Raw genomic sequence first — 18,133 nt, forward strand, 5'->3', positions numbered from 1 at the left:
TGTATAAGATGCACTTTCCCCCGAAAAATTTGGGGTCTAAAAACTGGGTGCCTCTTATACAGTGGTTGTGGCATTTCAAATGCCATAGATGGAACTGAGGACGAGGCAATATATGAAGACCAGACACAGATAAGGATAAGCTAATGGATGGAAGTTTTGACAGTGATGAGTTGTATGAATTTTATGATGAATAAAACTTGAGTTCAATAACTTTATGTAATATATTTTTTTTTTCAAATTTCGGGCCCCAAAATTAAGGTGCGTCTTATACATGGGGAAATGTGGTATTTTTCACATGGGAATATAGAATTTAATGTTCAATTTTAAAACACTTTTCTTTCAGAAGGAAAAACAACAGAACAAGAAAAGGTACAGGTCTTCCTCCAACACGGGAAGATCAAACGAGGTAAGACATTAGAGAGAGACCAGGCAGCTGGCTGGCTGACTCCCCCAGGGAGAGAGGAGCTCAATCGTTACCCCGAAAGCGCCAACCAATTTCCTAGGAGTGATCGGCTTTCTCTCCCTTTCATCATAAAACAAAACTTTATATCTGAAACCATTCCACTTCTAATTGACAGCAACCATGGTTACTGCTTCTCGAAAAATCGCTATTTTCAGAGAGGGCCATGCTTTTTCTGAAGTAGATTCAAGTTTATTTTCAAGAAATGAGAAACACAACATCCAATTTTGTTTAGCAAGTGTCATAACCCACCATGATTACAGATTGGGGATCAAATTCAAGTGAATACTTCAGGGTAAAAAAAACCCAAGTGACAACACCTCAGCCCACAGCAGACGACCTCCTCCGGAAACACGGAGCGCCGTGACAGGCAGAGGGACCGCCGTTTCCAGCCCAGCGAGTCACCTTCTTCCTGCCGTCACAGCTGAGAGGGTAAGCTCCAGAAACCCACTCCCTACTTCCAGACGCTAGAGATGTAAATGTTTGACAACCCAATGCCACGCTGTGCCCTCTGGGCTCTCCATAAACACATGTTGACCGACAGGCAGAATGACAACCGATGAGACGATGAGACTTATATTGTGGTTCACATGCTAAGAACTCTCCTCACTTCCTCCCATTCGTAGGTGATCACATTACGGTCACGCAGCTGCCAGACACGTCACCACAATGTCTTTCCTCCTCCGCGGGGAACAGCAAAAAGGCTCAAGCACAAAACCCCACTCGGGCCATGCCCAGAGGCTTTTTGCCTGAGACAAATTCCCCCAAGTCTGTGGGGGGGACTTGGCACATGGATACTTTAATCACTCAGCTTCTGGCCCAGAAGGTGCTGGGGAGACCAGCCGAGGTGGGAGGTGGGTAATTTTATTTTCCAACCATCTGTGTGTACAACAGATGAAAACACAACAAAGTCACCATATGGCGCCAAGCTTTAAATGTGGCATCAGACATGGCGCCACTGTGTGCAGAAACCGTTCGGAGAGCAGCCTCTCTGACCGCCGAAAGAGGGTGACTTACCACCGGCTTCCAGCAGCCCCTGCCTGAACAGCCAGACCTCGGGACCACCTGATTGTGGCTATTACTAATCGGGTGACACTGGAGAACTGCATTAGATGTTTTAAAGGGCTTTCTCAGTGATCATCTCACATGAACCCTGCAATAAATCTGTGAGCAGGGGGCAGGCAGGCCACTGTTGTTGACAAAAGCCCCTGACTCCCTATCAATTCATCACCCCACACTACTGACCTCTCCATTTGTAAAGTCCACGTGTGATCTACTTGTGTGTCAATGGTCTGGTCACCTGTCTGTGACTTCAGTGTCCCCAACAGAACTGGGATGGCCATGGCTTTCAGGCACATCTCCATGAACGACAAGAGCACGGGGACCCCGATGATCCATTTACACTCTGGTCTCGATTCTCTCCTTTGCACGACGTACATGCTGCTATTGAAGGTGATCAAAGCGAAAGCAAACCTGACCTTTCCGATTCATCCTTCTCGCCCATTCTCACTCTCAAATTGCAATCTGTGGTCTGGCCAGGCTCAAAATCTCAAGGGCAAACCACAGCCAGGGAGAAGATATGTGCATTGCTAATTAAAAACGAATCAATAACCCAGACTAGGCCCTGGCCGACGGCTCAGTGGATAGTGCATTGACCAGGCATATGGACATCCTGGGTTCGATTCCTGGTCAGGGCACACAGGAGAAGAGATCATCTGCTTCTCCCCCCACACCCTCTCCCCCTTCTCTCTCTTCCTATCCTGCAGCCAGTGGTTTGATTGGTTCAAGTGTGGTTCTGGGTGCTGAGGGTAGCTCAGCTGGTACAAGGGAATTAGCCTCAGGTGCTAAAAATAGGTCTGTACTGGGGCATCAGCCCCAGACAGAGGTTGCCAGTGGATCCCGATCAGGGTGCATGCGGGAGTCTGCCTCACTATCTCCCCTCCTTTCACCTTAAAAAAAAAGGAAAGAAAAGAAAAAATAATCCAGACTATACAAAGAAGTCCTACAGAGTGATATGAAAAAGACACCCCCCCCTGAAAATTTCTCAGCTTCATGAGGACAGTACTCAGGAAAATGGAAATTAAAAACACAATTAGATATCATTTCCTGTATACCAAATAAGCAAGATTAAAAAGTCTAACATGAAGTGATGTCAAGGGCGGTAAGGCAGTAAATGTCATTCATCGCTGGTAGGAGTACAAACAGGCACCAGCACTTTGCAGAGTAATGTGATGAAGTGACCCAGCACTGACGGCACAGGCTGAGCTGAGTACAGGGTGCTCACTGGAGCAGAAGCCGGAAACCACCTGAAACTCCATCAGCAATAGTTACATACTGTCAAAATTGTACAGTGTTTATAACGGATGAACTCCCTCTAGAGACACAGGATAAATCTTGAAACAAAATAGGGAGTGAAAAAATATGCAGAATATTAAATAAGATATCTTATATAAAATTGAAAACATACAATACTACATATGTGTGCGTGTGTGTATCCTTAAACAATATACAGAGTAAAGGCATGAAAACATAAAGACCAGGATACACTGGGGTGATTCTCTGTCCACTAAGCCACCCAGGCAGGGCCTTGACGTTAGATTTTAAAACAACAGGAAGCAGGTGGTCTTTCACAATGTTGACAATCTTTTTACACTGAGATTTCTGTTTCTCTTTTGCCATATCACTTAAAAACGGCAGGGCAAATTTTCACCAAATTTGGTAGTTAGATTGGAGAAAATCGAACTTAAATATGAACTATGAGAATTAACAAGAAACTAATATCAGGGGAAACCTGGAAGATGCCCCCAAAAGAGAGCTTATCATCTGAAACACAGCAGCTGAACCTGAGGAGCAAGGAGAGCCCCAGGCACTTGCTGGTCCCACAGACTAAGACGGCGGTACACTAAGTGACAGGCAGTGGTTCCAGGCACCAGCCAGTCATGGGAGAGACAATACAAACTGCAGGCGAGGATCTACAGTGAAGATGCTTCTCAGAAGGCAACCCCACGCAGCATGGTCCGGACAGAAGACAGTGGGGTTCAGTTATTCAGTGGAGATGAATGCCTCCCCAGGGTAAGCCAGATCAGCGTAAATAATAACCCCAGCCACCCCTTCTGAAGGGACTGCTGTGTGCGAGCCACATGTGCTGACTCATGTGACCGGCACAACAACCCCCTGGGGGAGGAGGTAGCTATCCCCACTGCAAAGATGAGGAGAGTGAGACTCAGAGACAGGAAATGACTTGTGCAGGGTCACTCAGCTAGAAAGTGGCAGGACAGGGTTCAAACCTAGGTTCTCTAACTCCCAGATCCAGCCTGACCTTGGGCCTCTGTGACTGGAGGCGACTCTACTTTGTCTTTTGGGCCTGAGCTGCTGACCAGCACCCGGTACCTCTGGGCCTGGGGCTCTGCCTTTAGCTTTCCCTGGAACTCTCCTCCCTCCAAGGGAATCAGAACCCCACCTGCATCCCCCCCAACCGCCTCTCTGCTAATGGGCTTCCCTATCTTTACCATAAATGAACAGTTTTGCTATAAAAGCTTAATCTTCAGCGATTTGCCTGCATTTGCTAATTGTCTAAAAATAAGTTGGATAAGTAAAAAAAATTTTTTTAAACTCTAGTTGAAGAATCACAGTTAGATAAAGAATGATACTTTTCAGGCAAAGAGCCAACTCATTCCACACCGCCTCTTTCTAATAAACACAGCAGAAAAGATGGAAAGCCATGTCTGGGGAAAATGACACCTGGCATAAACCAGGGAGACAAACACCTGGGCGTCTTCAAGGAGAACACAAATCTCTGAGTTTGAGCGTTTCAAGTTATTAACTCTTCAAGGGACGAAGAGACGTTATAACTTGACTTCCTTTTTAGGAATACTTCTTGCTGCCAATGTCGGTGCGGCATAAATTCTCAAACCAACTGTGACAAGGATGTGCTCATCTTTCTAAAAGGAAATCTTTACAGAGGACTGGGAGGTGGCACCTATCATTTGTATGGGCCCCGACCAGTTAATCACAGCCAGTGGGAGAGCCGATTAATGCGGAGGAGAAAGCCTGGAGGAGAAAGCCCTGATTTGTAGTGTTTGCTGATTTCCATGGTGTAAAGACTCCCAACATGCTGGATGTTAAGCTACCTAGGTGACTAATGAACACAAAGTTGGGCAGAGGTGCACAGCGGGCTCTCGGGAGCTGGGGTGAGCAGATTCCAGCCCTCCACTGGCCAGGCTAATATTTACTAACATACAGGGTATATGCTAATGCTTCACGGTCATCCTGTCCTCTCGGAATCCATGTAACAGGCCAGTGGGCACGCACGCTTTGATCTCCACTTTACAGATGGGACAAAAGTAGGTCTCAGAGAAGTTAACTAGTCAAAGCTCACAGAGCTAGGAGGTGTTAGGAGCTGGCACTCTGGTCCTGGCCATCTGGTTTGGTGGTCTGCACTGTCAGCCCCTCTTCGATCCTGCCTCTCTGTAAGCAGCTAAAGGGGATGCTGTGGTTACTCCTACCCCATGTCACTAAAAAGAGCAGGCTGTGGGGTAACTGGCAGTGGGGGAAGGGGACCGACCCAGATTAGCCAACAACTCGTGTGCCTCCCCTCCTGCGGTCAATTTCACTCCCCAGATCTTTAGTGGAGTCTTTCCCAACAGCCCCAGAGTTGTTACTCCCCAAATATAAATACTTTTTTTCTTACAAAAATGTTACTTATTCCATGATGAAATGAATGCATACTCATTAGAGAATACAGACAATATCAAAGAGAAAAATTTCTTTGTGGCCCTACCTCCTACTCACAGCTTTGATCCACCTTTATATAAATACTTACTGGATTCAACCCTCTAAACAATGATTACCCGTCTCTGTGTTTCACCCCCACCAGACTGTGTACCCCTCCTGGGGAGCGATCACATGCTACCCACATCTGTGGCTACCCCCACCCCTATTCCATCTCCACCCTCAGCACAACACCCAACCCATGGCTGCCCCCCCGAACTAACCTAGATGCTGTATTGCAATGTCTTCCGATTCATAAAAAGGAAATACTTTATCTTCAAAGCTAATCTCATCGTAACTGAGAGTGGTTTTCTCCATTTGCCTTGAACATTTAGGACCTTCTTGCTGCCCCGGGCTGCTCCGGCAGCACCGGCCTTACCTGCGCCCCTCTCATCCTCTGGAACCGTGCGATGGTGTCGCTGATGGTGTACACGCGCACGTGGCCCATGTGCAGCTTGCCAGACGGGTAGGGAAACATGGAGAGCACGTAGAACTTGGGCTTTGACTCCTAGGGAAGAACGACGAGATGAGGAGGAGGATTTATTAAGCACTTGCTGGGAAACCGCCTGCCCTTGACTCAAGGTGATCATTTAACGTTGTAAAAAGTTTCCTCTTTAAAAACCTGTTCCCGTGATGTAAATCGACAAAAAATGTCAAAAACCCCAACTCAAAGCCCTGGTTTGAGCTAAAGAATGTCCAAAATGATGCCGAACACCCTCAAAGAGCTAATTACTTTAATCTGGGTTTTTTTTTCTCTTTTAAAAGCTTCTCTTTAAGACAGCTTCTATCTGGGTCTCAGAGAACTATATGTTTTTTCAAATGGAGCTCTAGCCCATACCCCGTACAGTTCCAGGGAGCAGTGGTGAGTCACAGATAGGACCTCTCTAGAAATGGAGCCCCTTCCGAAATCCCCTGAGCTGCCTTCAGACTTGGATGCAGCAGTAAGACCGGTCTCCAAGGGTACCTTTTGCATCCTGGGTTTCTGCACTGTGTGGTGAGCTTGTCTTTTAACAGTTGAAATGGGAAGGTAATGAGAAAATCTTAGCCAACGAAGAGAGAAGGCTGTGGGCTCCCAGGGGTGATCTCCAGGCAGCCTCAGGCCCGGGTTACATAACTCTCCAGCTTGCAAAGACGCGGCTTCATCATGAGAAACACGGGCAACAGTACGCGCACCCCAACAGAATGAACACAGGGCAGGAAGTCTTTACTGGAAGGCGGACTTTGACCCCTCAGTTCTTCCATTGGTAAAATAGTCAGTGTTGCTACAAGTTTGTGCACACAAAGGGATAGGGAGTCATTTCTTGTAGTCCAGGGGCAGGACTGTGTTTAATTATCCCTCTCTCCCACCCCTGGCCACCCCCTGCAGAGTTTAATGACTGCTGGGTATCGCTCTTCCTCTCAGGAGAATGCCTGCCCCTTTCCTGCCCCCACCCTCCACCCACCAGGCGTGTTACCTCCGTCCTTCTCTCTCCTGAGCTCCAAGGGCCCTTCTCCGGCCTCTGTAACTTGTTTCCTGAACCTGTGTAGCCCAGCTGGCTCAAGTCCGCTGTATCTGTAACTTTCTAAATAAACTTTCTCATAATTTGAAAGAAAAACAACTATTGGATAAATGTGTGTTGGCCTTTGTGCCCCGAGGACCTCTGCAGAGCACTTAAAAAACTGTTCCCATAATGCAGACTGGGCGTTCCCAAAGGGCACTTCCCAGCAAGATCCATCAATCTTGTCCAGGTGCCAGGAATGCGCCCCTGCCCAGCCTCCCCTCCTCCCCTGGGCAAGACAGGGCTCCTCTGAGGGGCACAAGTAACCGCTTCTCCTTAGTCACTAAGGGTCGGGACAGTCTGGCATTACAACTACGTTATTTGTTTCTGCCTTCTCTTTTTCCCTTTCTGTCCTTACCCCCTTCCTAGAGCTCTACTCTAGTTCTCTCAGGCTTTGCTTCCCCCAAACTAATGAAGGCAAATGCAAAACAATATGCACATCCATTCTTTAGTATACATGTAGGGGGATGTCATGTCTTTGCCAGTATTTACATGACTGATCATTGACACAACCCACTGTAACCAGGGCAGCAGAAGAAACCAGAAATTGGATTCTTTCCGATCTCATCTGATCCTTCGCTTTAAACTTCCTTCAGCTAAGAAGTGAAACTTTCAACAGAGCCACTAACAAGTGGCAAAATAGACTAGCATGGCACTGTTCTCTGTCCTGCCCATCCTCTAGAGATGCCCGACAGGCAATACAGTAAAGCTGCCTAAGGAAAGAAAAGGGTGCCTCATCGGTGGTGGCACAGTGGATACACTGGTGACCTGGGACACTAAGGTCCCAGGTTCGAAACCCTAAGGTCACCAGCTTGAGCATGGGATCATAGACATGATCCCATGGTTGCAGGCTTGAGCCCAAGGTCGCTGGCTTGAGCAAGGGGCCACTGGCTCACTCAGTTGGAGGCCCCCTCCCCAATCAAGGCACATATGAGAAGCAATCAATGAACAACTAAAGTGCCACAACTACAAGTTGATGCTTCTCATCTCTCCCAGCACCCTACCTGTCTCTCTTTCTCTCAAAATAAATAAAAATTTAAGAAAAGGAGGAGGAGGAGGAAAGGGAATAAAAAAGGAGTCTGGAACTACTAGTCTACACAGACTAGAAAACCTTGAAACGCTGCTGATTTATGTAAACAGATGGAAAGCAGTACACTGAGCGTGCTCTTTAATTGGAAACCACGGATCCATAACTCTCAGGAAAATCTCTGGAGTGTGGGAGAGCACCTGAGATTCAGGAGTCAGTGGGGACTCAGGAAATACTGTCTTTAAGAAGACAAGTGACAGGTAGTCCTTTCAGCTTGTAAACAAGTCTGTCAAAGGAGGTGTAAGACCTCATTCCTTTAACTGATGCAGAATCAGAAATAAGCAAACTCTCCATCCTACTCATTTTAGGGACGGGGGGAAAACTGTTACAGAATTCTTTGGGGCCTGAAAAAGAAAAGAAAAGAAAATCCTTGATATAAAGTAGCTCTAGTTTTGCACTGTAAAGTTCTTACATTAAACTGATTTTTCTTTTATTATAATCACCTTGTTTTTATTATAGTAACATATTTATTTTTATATTATGCTTATTTAAAAATCAATCTTGCCCCAAACATTTCCCACATATAACTTCTTCATTAGCATCTCCTTTTTCTGTGTCTGTCCAACAAAGCTTATATTTATGTAAAATCGAGGGGTTCGTTATACAGTAGCTAAGCCTAACACCAAAACTGAGTTATAGAAGATAAACAGAAAAATACTGCTAGAAAAAGCCTTTAATATTCATGAATATTTTTATTGCAGAAAAGGTATTCGGCTTACTGCCTGCCCCTGTCTTTTGTGTTCTGTGCGAATTAAGTCATTTTCCTCCGTGACAATGAAACACATTCTATCCTCCGTGGGTGGGAAAAGAAGGAATTATGGGAGTTTATGTTATAACCAAGCAGGAATCTGATTGAAAGAGAAATTTTCATAATTATATAAAAGTGTTAAGACTTTAAGCCTTCAAAAGAAATTAAGATTGTAAGCGATGGGAAAGGGGTGGTCTTTATAAATAGGTCCTATTCTTTCTGCCAGCTTCCGCCTCTTTACAGACCGGGCCCCGAGCTGTTGCAGAGCCAGGAGGACGGCAGAGAAGGAGCTCTCATCCTAGAACTAGACTGGGAGCTCTAGTTCTGGTCCTCGCTTTGCCACGAGGCTGTGAGATGGCAGGCAAATTCCTTTGCCTTCCTGGGCTTGGCTGGCAACCTGTAAAATCAAAGGGAAGGCCAAAGGAGGTTCCAGGTGAAGGCATGAGCTCAGAAACCAACGTGCGGTCCAAGATGTCTGTGTCTGTGTCCTGGCTCTCTCGACAAACTACCCAACCTCCCTGTGAGCCTCAGTGGTCTTACCCCAAGATAAGGATAACAATACCTTCCCTCGGGGTTATTTCAGGGTTAAATGAGAAAATATGTGGACAGATGGTGCCTGACACACAGTAACCTGCTCATTAAATGGCAGTTCTTTCATAATGACGATGATGACAAAACAGTCAACTTCCGGAAACTCACTAGGGCGGGTCTAACGCTCAAGTGGGGTCAGTTACAAACGCTTTGCTCTGAAACAGCAGCCAGCACTGTCCTCAGCGCCCGACAAAGACACGCTGCTCAACTGATTGTCAAAATCACTTTCTCAACTGATTGTCAAAACGACTATGTGAGATAAATAACGTGAGGAAAGGGACGGTCAGGGAGGTTAATGATGTTGCCAAGTTCACACTAATTGCGGGGGGCAGAGCCAGTATTTTCCTGCCCGGGCTCCAGACCCTTTGTTGGGCACTGTTTCCGCCATACTGTTGCCCGATTCGAACCCTGGTGGAGTGCCACCCGGGGATCACCCACAATGTCCCTAAAGCTATTTACCCAGTTATTAAAGCACAGTTTATTTTGATCCACTTAATTTTTTTAAAAGAACATATGCTTAAGAAGAACAAGATGTCACAAAATCAATAAGCTACAACTTCAAAACGTTTGAAAGTCACTAAATTACAATCAAAACCAAAAGAAAAAAAAAGCTCATTTTAAGCTCCTTAATCAGAATTAAACTGTTCCCTGACGTTTGCTTCCAAAATACGTTTAGTTCGATTAGTCTGAACATGTTGCCACGAAGGCTGTTCATTTCCTAATGAGTAAAAGTAATAATTACGCATTACATTCAAACCTTCCTTTCCATTGTTTCACTTGTTAATCACTACGTCTTGCTCAATACCAGCTTTTTCTTGCCAAAGCTAAAGGCAAACTCATCCACGCCAGCTCCCAGCATGCTGGCTTCCCAGGGAAGGAGCCAGCCTCCAGCAAGACGCTCCATGGAAATGGGAGACAGCCGAGTACGTAAGGCAATTAATTCAGGTAGAGCACTGAGCTGGTGCATCCGGCCCAGAAGCCATGGATCCCCTGACTTGTGCAGCTGTTACGGCAAGGCTGGGCCCCACCCCCAGGTCATAGCCGGGGAGGGCTGGCAGCTCCCAAACCATGATGCTGAGGTGACAGGACAGGGTTGGAGGCCAAGGCCATGCCAGGGAAGGGGCAGGTACTTCTCAGGATACGTAGCGTTAAAGGTCCACGGCTGAGGTGCCATGGTGTCTCTTCTAAAGTCTGATGTCTGACCCTGCCAGATGCCTGTGTGCTGCCCTACTATGCAATGGACCAGAAGACCCTGATGCCTGCTGTGGATCCTGCCTTGATGAGTGTCCCATAAACGCTGCTCCGGAAAGCCTGGCGCGGCGCTGTCCGTGTGCACCTGTGCGCACACTCACCACACTGAAACTCCTCTAAGCGCTGGTCTCACTGCATTTCCCCCTCACAAGCATCCTAGGGGGCAGCGGGCACTAGTGTTATCACTGTCTATTTTAGATAAGAAACCTGAAGCACAGAGATATTCAATCATTCGGTTCAAGGTTAGATACTTAGTAACATATTAGAACCAGGCAGTCTGACCCAGAATCCAAGCCCTTAACTCCTCTCCTTTACCCTCTCAGAACCTCTCAGAATACTCACATCAGCTTCAGAAATCTTGGCGGCCTGTTCTTTTATTCGTGGACGCCACCATTCCTCGACATCCTTTCTCGTCTGCAGCGTATACTCTTTCGTCCACTGTCCCGTGGCACTGTAAATTCCTCGGCGACATCCTGGAATCACTCTCCTTCCCCAGCTGATGACATCTGGCCCACCGTCTAGCTGCCTTTTCAGAAGAGAGACACAGAAACCCAGTCTCTGCCAAGCAGAAGCCATTCTTCAGAAGGCGGAAGGCCCTGACCCTGAGAGAGAGCAAAAGGCACACCGGTGAGCGGCCCAGAACCCCGCCCGAGTCCATCCTTCGCTCAGCACAGCCCAGGGCCCCCCGCCCACTCACATGCTTCCCTCCTACTCTTTTGATGACTTCTCTCCCTGAAGAGAATGCTTTAGAAGTCCAAATGAGCTAGGGAGAAACAATTTAATGGAAAATATATAAAATTATAGGTGGTCGGTACTCCCAAATACCAAAGATACAAACCCCCGGCGGGAACAAATGGACAGCACTGCCTGGGCGGCAGCGGAGGCCCTCCGTCGCTTCCCTTTGGGCCAGCCCCGGTCTGTCCAACAGGCTTCACTTCCTATTGTCCAGGATTCCGAAGAGCTCCAAGTATCTTTATTATATGCGGCTTAAGTGTCTGTTTGTCACCGATAGCTTATTGGTTGCTTGTGTAACTGTACTAGCTAATGGGGTGAAGTTGCCATGGCATTCAAATAGTCCCGCCTTCTGGCATGCCACCTCACAAATTGAGGTTAAAGATTGGAGCAATTATGATGCTGTTAAGAAATCTTAACACCAGAAGGGGTCTTTGCAATGGTACAAGACTAGAGGTTCTCCAATTGAAAAATAATGTCATAATAGCTAAGTCTTTGACTGGCTCCTCTAAAGGTGAAATACATGTCATTCCAAGAATTGATCTGGCTCCATCTCAAACAGGGTTGCCGTTTCAATTGAGACGTAGACAATTTCCTGTAAAACTTGCCTTTGCTATGACCATCAATAAGTCTCAGGGCCAAACGCTTAAGCGTGTTGGCATTTTTTTTACCTGAGCCTGCATTTGGACACGGTCAACTTTATGTTGCCTGTTCAAGAGTTTGTGAAAGAACGGACGTAAAGTTAAAAATAATTGATGGTCCTCTGCAAGGCGAGCTTAAAAATGATGGAAAGATCTACACAAGAAATGTTGTGTACAAAGAGATCTTTGACATGTGAATTAACATTTTATTATTTAAATCGCCTTTATTTATTGAGCTAGCTAGTGGTGGCTCTTAAGAAATGTACCGCCAGTGGTTTCCTTCATTGCACTCTACTTTAAGCAATTAAGCAAGTAGAAGGGGGAAACCCCGTGGGGCAGTAAGCAAAGGGGCATCCTAGCCGCCTGCCCTGGGTAATTCAGTTTGAATTAGCAGACACCTTTGCACAAATCATTTTAATTACAATTTATAATATCTAGAACAGCGGTCATTTCGTATGACCGCCGGGCTTTCTAGTAGAGTATACCTTAGCTTGGCCCTAGGCTCAAATATCAGAAGGGATCTGAACACAGGCCTCCCAGGAGGACCAGAGACTCTGAACGATTACAAGAATTTTTCAAATATATTATGAGTTAAATATACTAGGTAGACTGAGCCAGGAAATAACCATTATTTAGAAGACTGCTTATTCACTTAGTTCTACATTCATTTAGCAAATATATATTCAGTGCACACAGTTCTAGGCACTGGGGATACAGCAGTGAACAAGAACAAAGTCCCTTCTATGATGGCACTGACATACTGGTAGAGAAAAGGCAATAAGGAACAAAGAAATAAATATGCCATATGTGTAACCATGGTGAGTAGTACTATGGTTTGGAATCCAACCCACAGGTTGAGGCCCATCAGCACATCCAGCTGCAATTCAAAATTCAACCGAAATGTTCCACTGGTTTCCTCCAAAATTGAATTCCAGAAATAAGCTCATGGAAGATGTTCCATGTTTTATCACTATTCAAATGTTGAGGTGACAGTCCATCAGATACTCACGACATGAATCAACGGCCTAAACTTTCTGTCTTCTTGCATAACAGCATTTGAGAGGCGCTAGTGTTTCCCTAGCAGCTCTTAGAAAACCAAAGAGAAACAAAAGAAGAACCTGACACTCTAAGCTGATGATCTTTGATTCTCTCAAAATTGTTTTCCATATCCACTAGGGTCTGATCTATTTCACAAAGGTACTACTGAGTCATGAGTGTTGCCAACAGGGTTCATCACAGACTCATACAAGTGAATTTCACACTCAGGGTCAAACAGCATCACAGTGTTGGCATTTTACAAGTGGGTCTGCCAAAGTTCCTGACATGCCAGTTCTCACTGTGTTTAACACCTCTTGCTTTATTGGGGGTGAAATCAGAAACAGACGAAATAAAAAAAACAATTCCCTATCCATTGGGCCTGGCTATTTTCTTTTGTTTGTTTGTTTGTTTGTTTTGTTTGTTTTTTGTATTTTTCTGAAGCTGGAAACGGGGAGAGATAGACAGACTCCCGCTTGCGCCTGACCGGGATCCACCCGGCACGCCCACCAGGGGCGATGTTCTGCCCACCAGGGGGCGATGCTCTGCCCCTCCGGGGAGTCGCTCTGCCGAGACCAGAGCCACTCTAGCGCCTGGGGCAGAGACCACGGAGCCATCCCCAGCGCCCGGGCCATCTTTGCTCCAATGGTGCCTTGGCTGCGGGAGGGGAAGAGAGAGACAGAGAGGAAGGAGGGAGGGGGGTGGAGAAGCAAATGGGCGCTTCTCCTATGTGCCCTGACCGGGAATCGAACCTGGGTCCCCCGCATGCCAGGCCGACGCTCTACCGCTGAGCCAACCGGCCAGGGACCGGCCTGGCTATTTTCAAGTGAGTAGATGATACCATAATTATAACGAACTATATGAAATCAGTTGAATATCCACAATTCCAGATGACCAACCTAATATATAGACACTTTGTACCATTATGATAATTGCACTTATTCTTAGGGTTTGAGTTTTTCCATAATTTGAACTATCCACAGGATTCATGGATTTCATGGTTCTCTTGCTATGTCAGCATTTCCATAGCTTTGCAAACCAAAGAATGTCAGTTTGGCAGCGGGCACGCCTGCCATTTCTCTCCTAGATTGCATTCCCTAAGAACACATTGGACTATCTTCTCAAGTAGAAATAATGAGAAGGAAATTTTAAAAATACAAACTGACCTTAACTGTAGCCTCACAAGCTTTTGGTTTTAATGCTGGTCAGCCATTGCGACAAATGAAATACCAAAGAATGCAGAAAGATCACCGATATGAGCAATATGAAATATGAAGGTTATTCTTTCACTTAAAATTCTAATCCTGTCTCTACAACTTCATTATACCATGAACCAAATTACAAACAACGCATAACAACATTGTCTGTCTACAAAACAAGAACAAGCTTTCTAAAAGTGTTTACAAAATACATGGCTCACTAATAACCTCTAATAACCTTCCCTTTACCCAAACCAATAGACTAGAGAATCCTGAAACAGATCTGTGCATTTAAAACAACTTAAAATTCATAAAGATGCCTGACCTGTGGTGGTGCAGTGGATAATGTGTCGACCTGGAAATGCTGAGGTCGCAGGTTCAAAACCCTGGGCTTGCCTGGTCAAGGCACATATGGGAGTTGATGCTTCCAGCTCCTCCCCCCTTCTCTCTCTCTGTCTCTCTCCCTCTCCCTCTCTCTCTCCTCTCTAAAAATGAATAAAGAAAAAAAAAAAGAAAAAAAAGAAAAAAAAATGCCAGTTGTGAATCTCGAATGCCATTAAAAAAAATTCATAAAGAAAAAAGAACAAGTACATTACAAAATAACATATTATTCAATGGTGGGAAAATTCAAATTAGAGCCCCACCTCAAACCATAAACCACAGTAAATCCCATACAGATTAAGAATTTTTTAAATACCATAAAACAAGACAAAAATATACAAGGTGGGGCAAATGTAGGTTTACAGCTGTTCGTATGGAAAATAATACAATAAATAATAAACAATAATACAGGAACAAACTGTGTTTTGCCTACTCACAACTGTAAACTTACATTTGCCCCATCCTATAGATGAGTCCTTAATAATTCTTTACAAGTTACAGGATGTTCTGTGCTAAGAATAAAAACAATAAAAGAATTCAGAAAGGAAAATAATAATCTCTCTTAAAATCTAAAACATCGCCTGACCAGGTGTGGCGCAGTGGATAGAGCGTCGGACTGGGATGCGGAAGGACCCAGGTTCGAGACCCCGAAGTCGCCAGCTTGAGCGCGGGCTCATCTGGCTTGAGCAAAGAGCTTACCAGCTTGGACCCAAGATCGCTGGCTCCAGCAGGGGGTTACTCAGTCTGCTGAAGGCCCGCGGTCAAGGCACATGTGAGAAAGCAATCAATGAACAACTAAGAAGTCGCAACGCGCAACGAGAAACTGATGATTGATGTTTCTCATCTCTCTCCGTTCCTGTCTGTCTGTCCCTGTCTATCTCTGCCTCTGTAAAAAAAAAACACAAAACAAACAAACAAAAAAAAAAACAAAAAAAAAAAGTCTAAAACATCTACATATCAAAAACTCCATGAGCAAAATGAGAAAGCAAAAATAAGCCAAAAGAAACTGCAACAAAAAATGCTTATCTGCCTGACCTGTGGTGGTGCAGTGGATAAAGCATCAACCTGGAAACGCTGAGGTTGCCAGTTCAAAACCCTGGACTTGCCTGGTCAAGGCACATATGGGAGTTGATGCTACCTGCTCCTCCCCCTTCTCTCTCTCTCCCCCTTCTCTATAATGAATAAATAAAATCTTTAAAAAAATGCTTATCTTTCTCTACGGAGTTCACATATGAGAAAAGAAACATTAAAAACCTAATTTTAAAAATGAGCAAAGGAAAAAAGAGGAAATATAAATGGTTAATAAATGTATGAAAAAGATCAACTTTACAACTAATCAAAAAATGCAAATTAAAACGGTAAAATTTTTGCTTAGATAGGCAAAAAGCCTGTTAAATCAAAAGAAAGGTGCATTTAATATACAGTGCTGGTGGAAAGGTACATTGATTCTACCTCTCTGGGGAGCAACACAGAAAAATGCGTCAAGACTTTTTAAGTTCACACCCTTTGTGTTGAGGTTCCCCAAGACTCAGCATATCCTGTACTTGGGGCTATGATTTATTATAGAACTTCCTGGAGCTCAGCCCGTCCCCTTCCTTGACTCCTCAAGCCCTGCTCCCCTCCACTCCACCAACAAAGCCCTGAAGGCAGTGATCCTCCCTGGTCAAGAGCAGCCATTTTATCAGAGAACTGTGTCCACAGGGTAAAAGGTGTGGCTCATGTGTTGTATTTATTTATGATCAGCTTGGCCCCTTTCTTCCTCATCTGTCTTACCCAGTTCTTATCCAACCTAGATGTTTGGAATCTTGTCTTTTCCACCACATTCTGTGATCCTTCCAAAGCATCAATCCTTACCACTCTGCCGCTCCTTTACAGTCAGCCCTGACTTCAACCTCACTTGGGGCTTCGGATTAAGTTTCATGAGAATGGTGGGGGTAGACGCAAGTTACCATGGAGGGAGGGGCCTGAAAACTGGACCCAAACTGATGATCATTAATGGACAGAGAAACCAAGAAGAGTAGGAGAAGACAGGCAAACAGAAGACATAGGAGAGAAGCACGTGAAGGCATTTGAGTGCGACCAAAAGAAAGTGTGTGAGAATGTACCTGGGAAAATGAATCTTAAAATGATCAAGTCTGGAGACCAAACTAATAATAATAATAATAATAATAATAATAATAATATAGATCTGGGCTTTTTGACAACTAATTCCCTGTATGATCTCAGGCAAATCATTTCCTGTCTGGAACCTCTGCTTCTTAAGATGAGGTTCGAAATGATCTCTGAGGACCTTCGAGCCCTAACGTGCTGTGGCAATGACCTGTGGGCCAGGGATGCCGACTGGATGGTTTTCAACTGAGACCAAACCCCCAGCCCAGGGAGCAAAGATGCAGGGACAAACTGGGGTAAGGGGGCGGTGAGAGAGGAACTTGAGTACAAACCTATGTGCACACGTGCGGTTTTCAGGGAAAAGGTCCAGGGCTATCAACAGGGTCTGTAGCTCAATGAGTATATAATGACCCGTACATCGGAGGTTTTTCCAGTTCGGAAAAGGCACGGCTCGGAGACCACCTAACCCAGTAGGCACCTTCGCTTCCTGCTCCCAGCGAGTCAGAACCTCCCGATCCGGGGGAGAGGAGATCTGGCCTCGTCTCTTGTCCCGCTAAGCCCCAGTCAGGCGTTTAGCTGCTCACAGAGGCTCCTCACACCTGGTTTTCCACCTTAGGCGAACACGGCCCGGGCTGTCTCCATGGGCGCCGCCATGTTGGCAGAACAACAACTTTATCGATAGCGACCACCACTGACACAGACAGGCGGGGGCGGAGCCCTGGGAGGAGCAGAGCGGTCTAGTTTCCGAGTCCCGGCAGCCCAAGGGGCGGGGTTGTCTGTGCGCCCGCTCCAGGCTCCGCCCCTGGCTCCCAGAGACCTCCCAAACGCCCCAAGCCCCGCCCCCTGACACGGTCCTCACCAAAACTCTGGACACCTGGGGGGTCAAATTCTTAACAATTTCAAGCAGACCTGTGAGAACCTTTAGTTTAGTGGCCCCAGAATAAACTAAGCGGGAGGTGGTATAAAGAGCGCTGGAGGAGTTCTGATGTCAGGTTCATATCCCAGCTACCCCACCCCACCCCCACTGGACTTGATCCTGTCCCCCAACCTCTTGATACTTACTGGGTGGGCTACATGATGGTAAAAAAGCATCTTCCCCCACCATATTCCGTGATCTTCGAGCCCTGGGAGGGGAATTACCTGCCTTGTTTGGAGACAAAGTGTATGTACTTCCTCCCCTGACACGTGGGCTGGGAGTCAGGAAACATGACACCTGACCACCCATTTTCCTGGAGGACTTTGTTTCCCACCCTGTAACCTCCCCCACTCTGGCAAGTGTTTAGTGCTAGAAATAAATAAGTGAATCGAATGAATTTGCGAAGGACTGGCTATGTTAACATGCAATTTTAAAAAAGGTACACCCTGTTTAAAAGAGATTTTGAAGAACACATACACGTAGGCAACTGGAAATACTGAAACAAATTTGGTAATTGTGCTAAGGGATGAATATCCTATAACAGTGGTCCCCAACCTTTTTTGGACCACGGACCGGTTTAATGTCAGAAAATATTTTCACGGACTGGCCTTTAGGGTGGGACGGATAAATGCACAAAATAAAATTTTGCAACCGGCGTAAAAACTGTGGTATTTT

General features: G+C 45.8%; 1 protein-coding gene across 3 annotated transcripts in view; it reads right to left on the bottom strand.

The window, feature by feature from the left end:
- LARS2 (leucyl-tRNA synthetase 2, mitochondrial) overlaps positions 1 to 17,694 on the bottom strand; it is a 125,944-nt gene extending 108,250 nt beyond the window's left edge. Inside the window, exons 1-3 of one of the 3 annotated variants that reach the window (XM_066244936.1) lie at positions 17,605 to 17,694; positions 10,788 to 11,047; positions 5,610 to 5,738 (exon numbers count right to left, since the gene is read on the bottom strand). In XM_066244936.1, coding sequence (XP_066101033.1) covers positions 5,610 to 5,738; positions 10,788 to 11,021 — 363 coding nt within the window. In that variant the 5' untranslated portion in view covers positions 11,022 to 11,047; positions 17,605 to 17,694. Of the gene's footprint in view, positions 1 to 5,609; positions 5,739 to 10,787; positions 11,048 to 16,874; positions 17,219 to 17,604 lie in introns of those variants that run through there. The other 2 variants (XM_066244934.1, XM_066244935.1) reach the window with 2 other exon arrangements.
- Positions 17,695 to 18,133: the final 439 nt, after the last annotated feature.

The sequence above is a fragment of the Saccopteryx bilineata genome, chromosome 10 (assembly GCF_036850765.1).
Source record: "Saccopteryx bilineata isolate mSacBil1 chromosome 10, mSacBil1_pri_phased_curated, whole genome shotgun sequence".
Classification (NCBI taxonomy): domain Eukaryota; kingdom Metazoa; phylum Chordata; class Mammalia; order Chiroptera; family Emballonuridae; genus Saccopteryx; species Saccopteryx bilineata.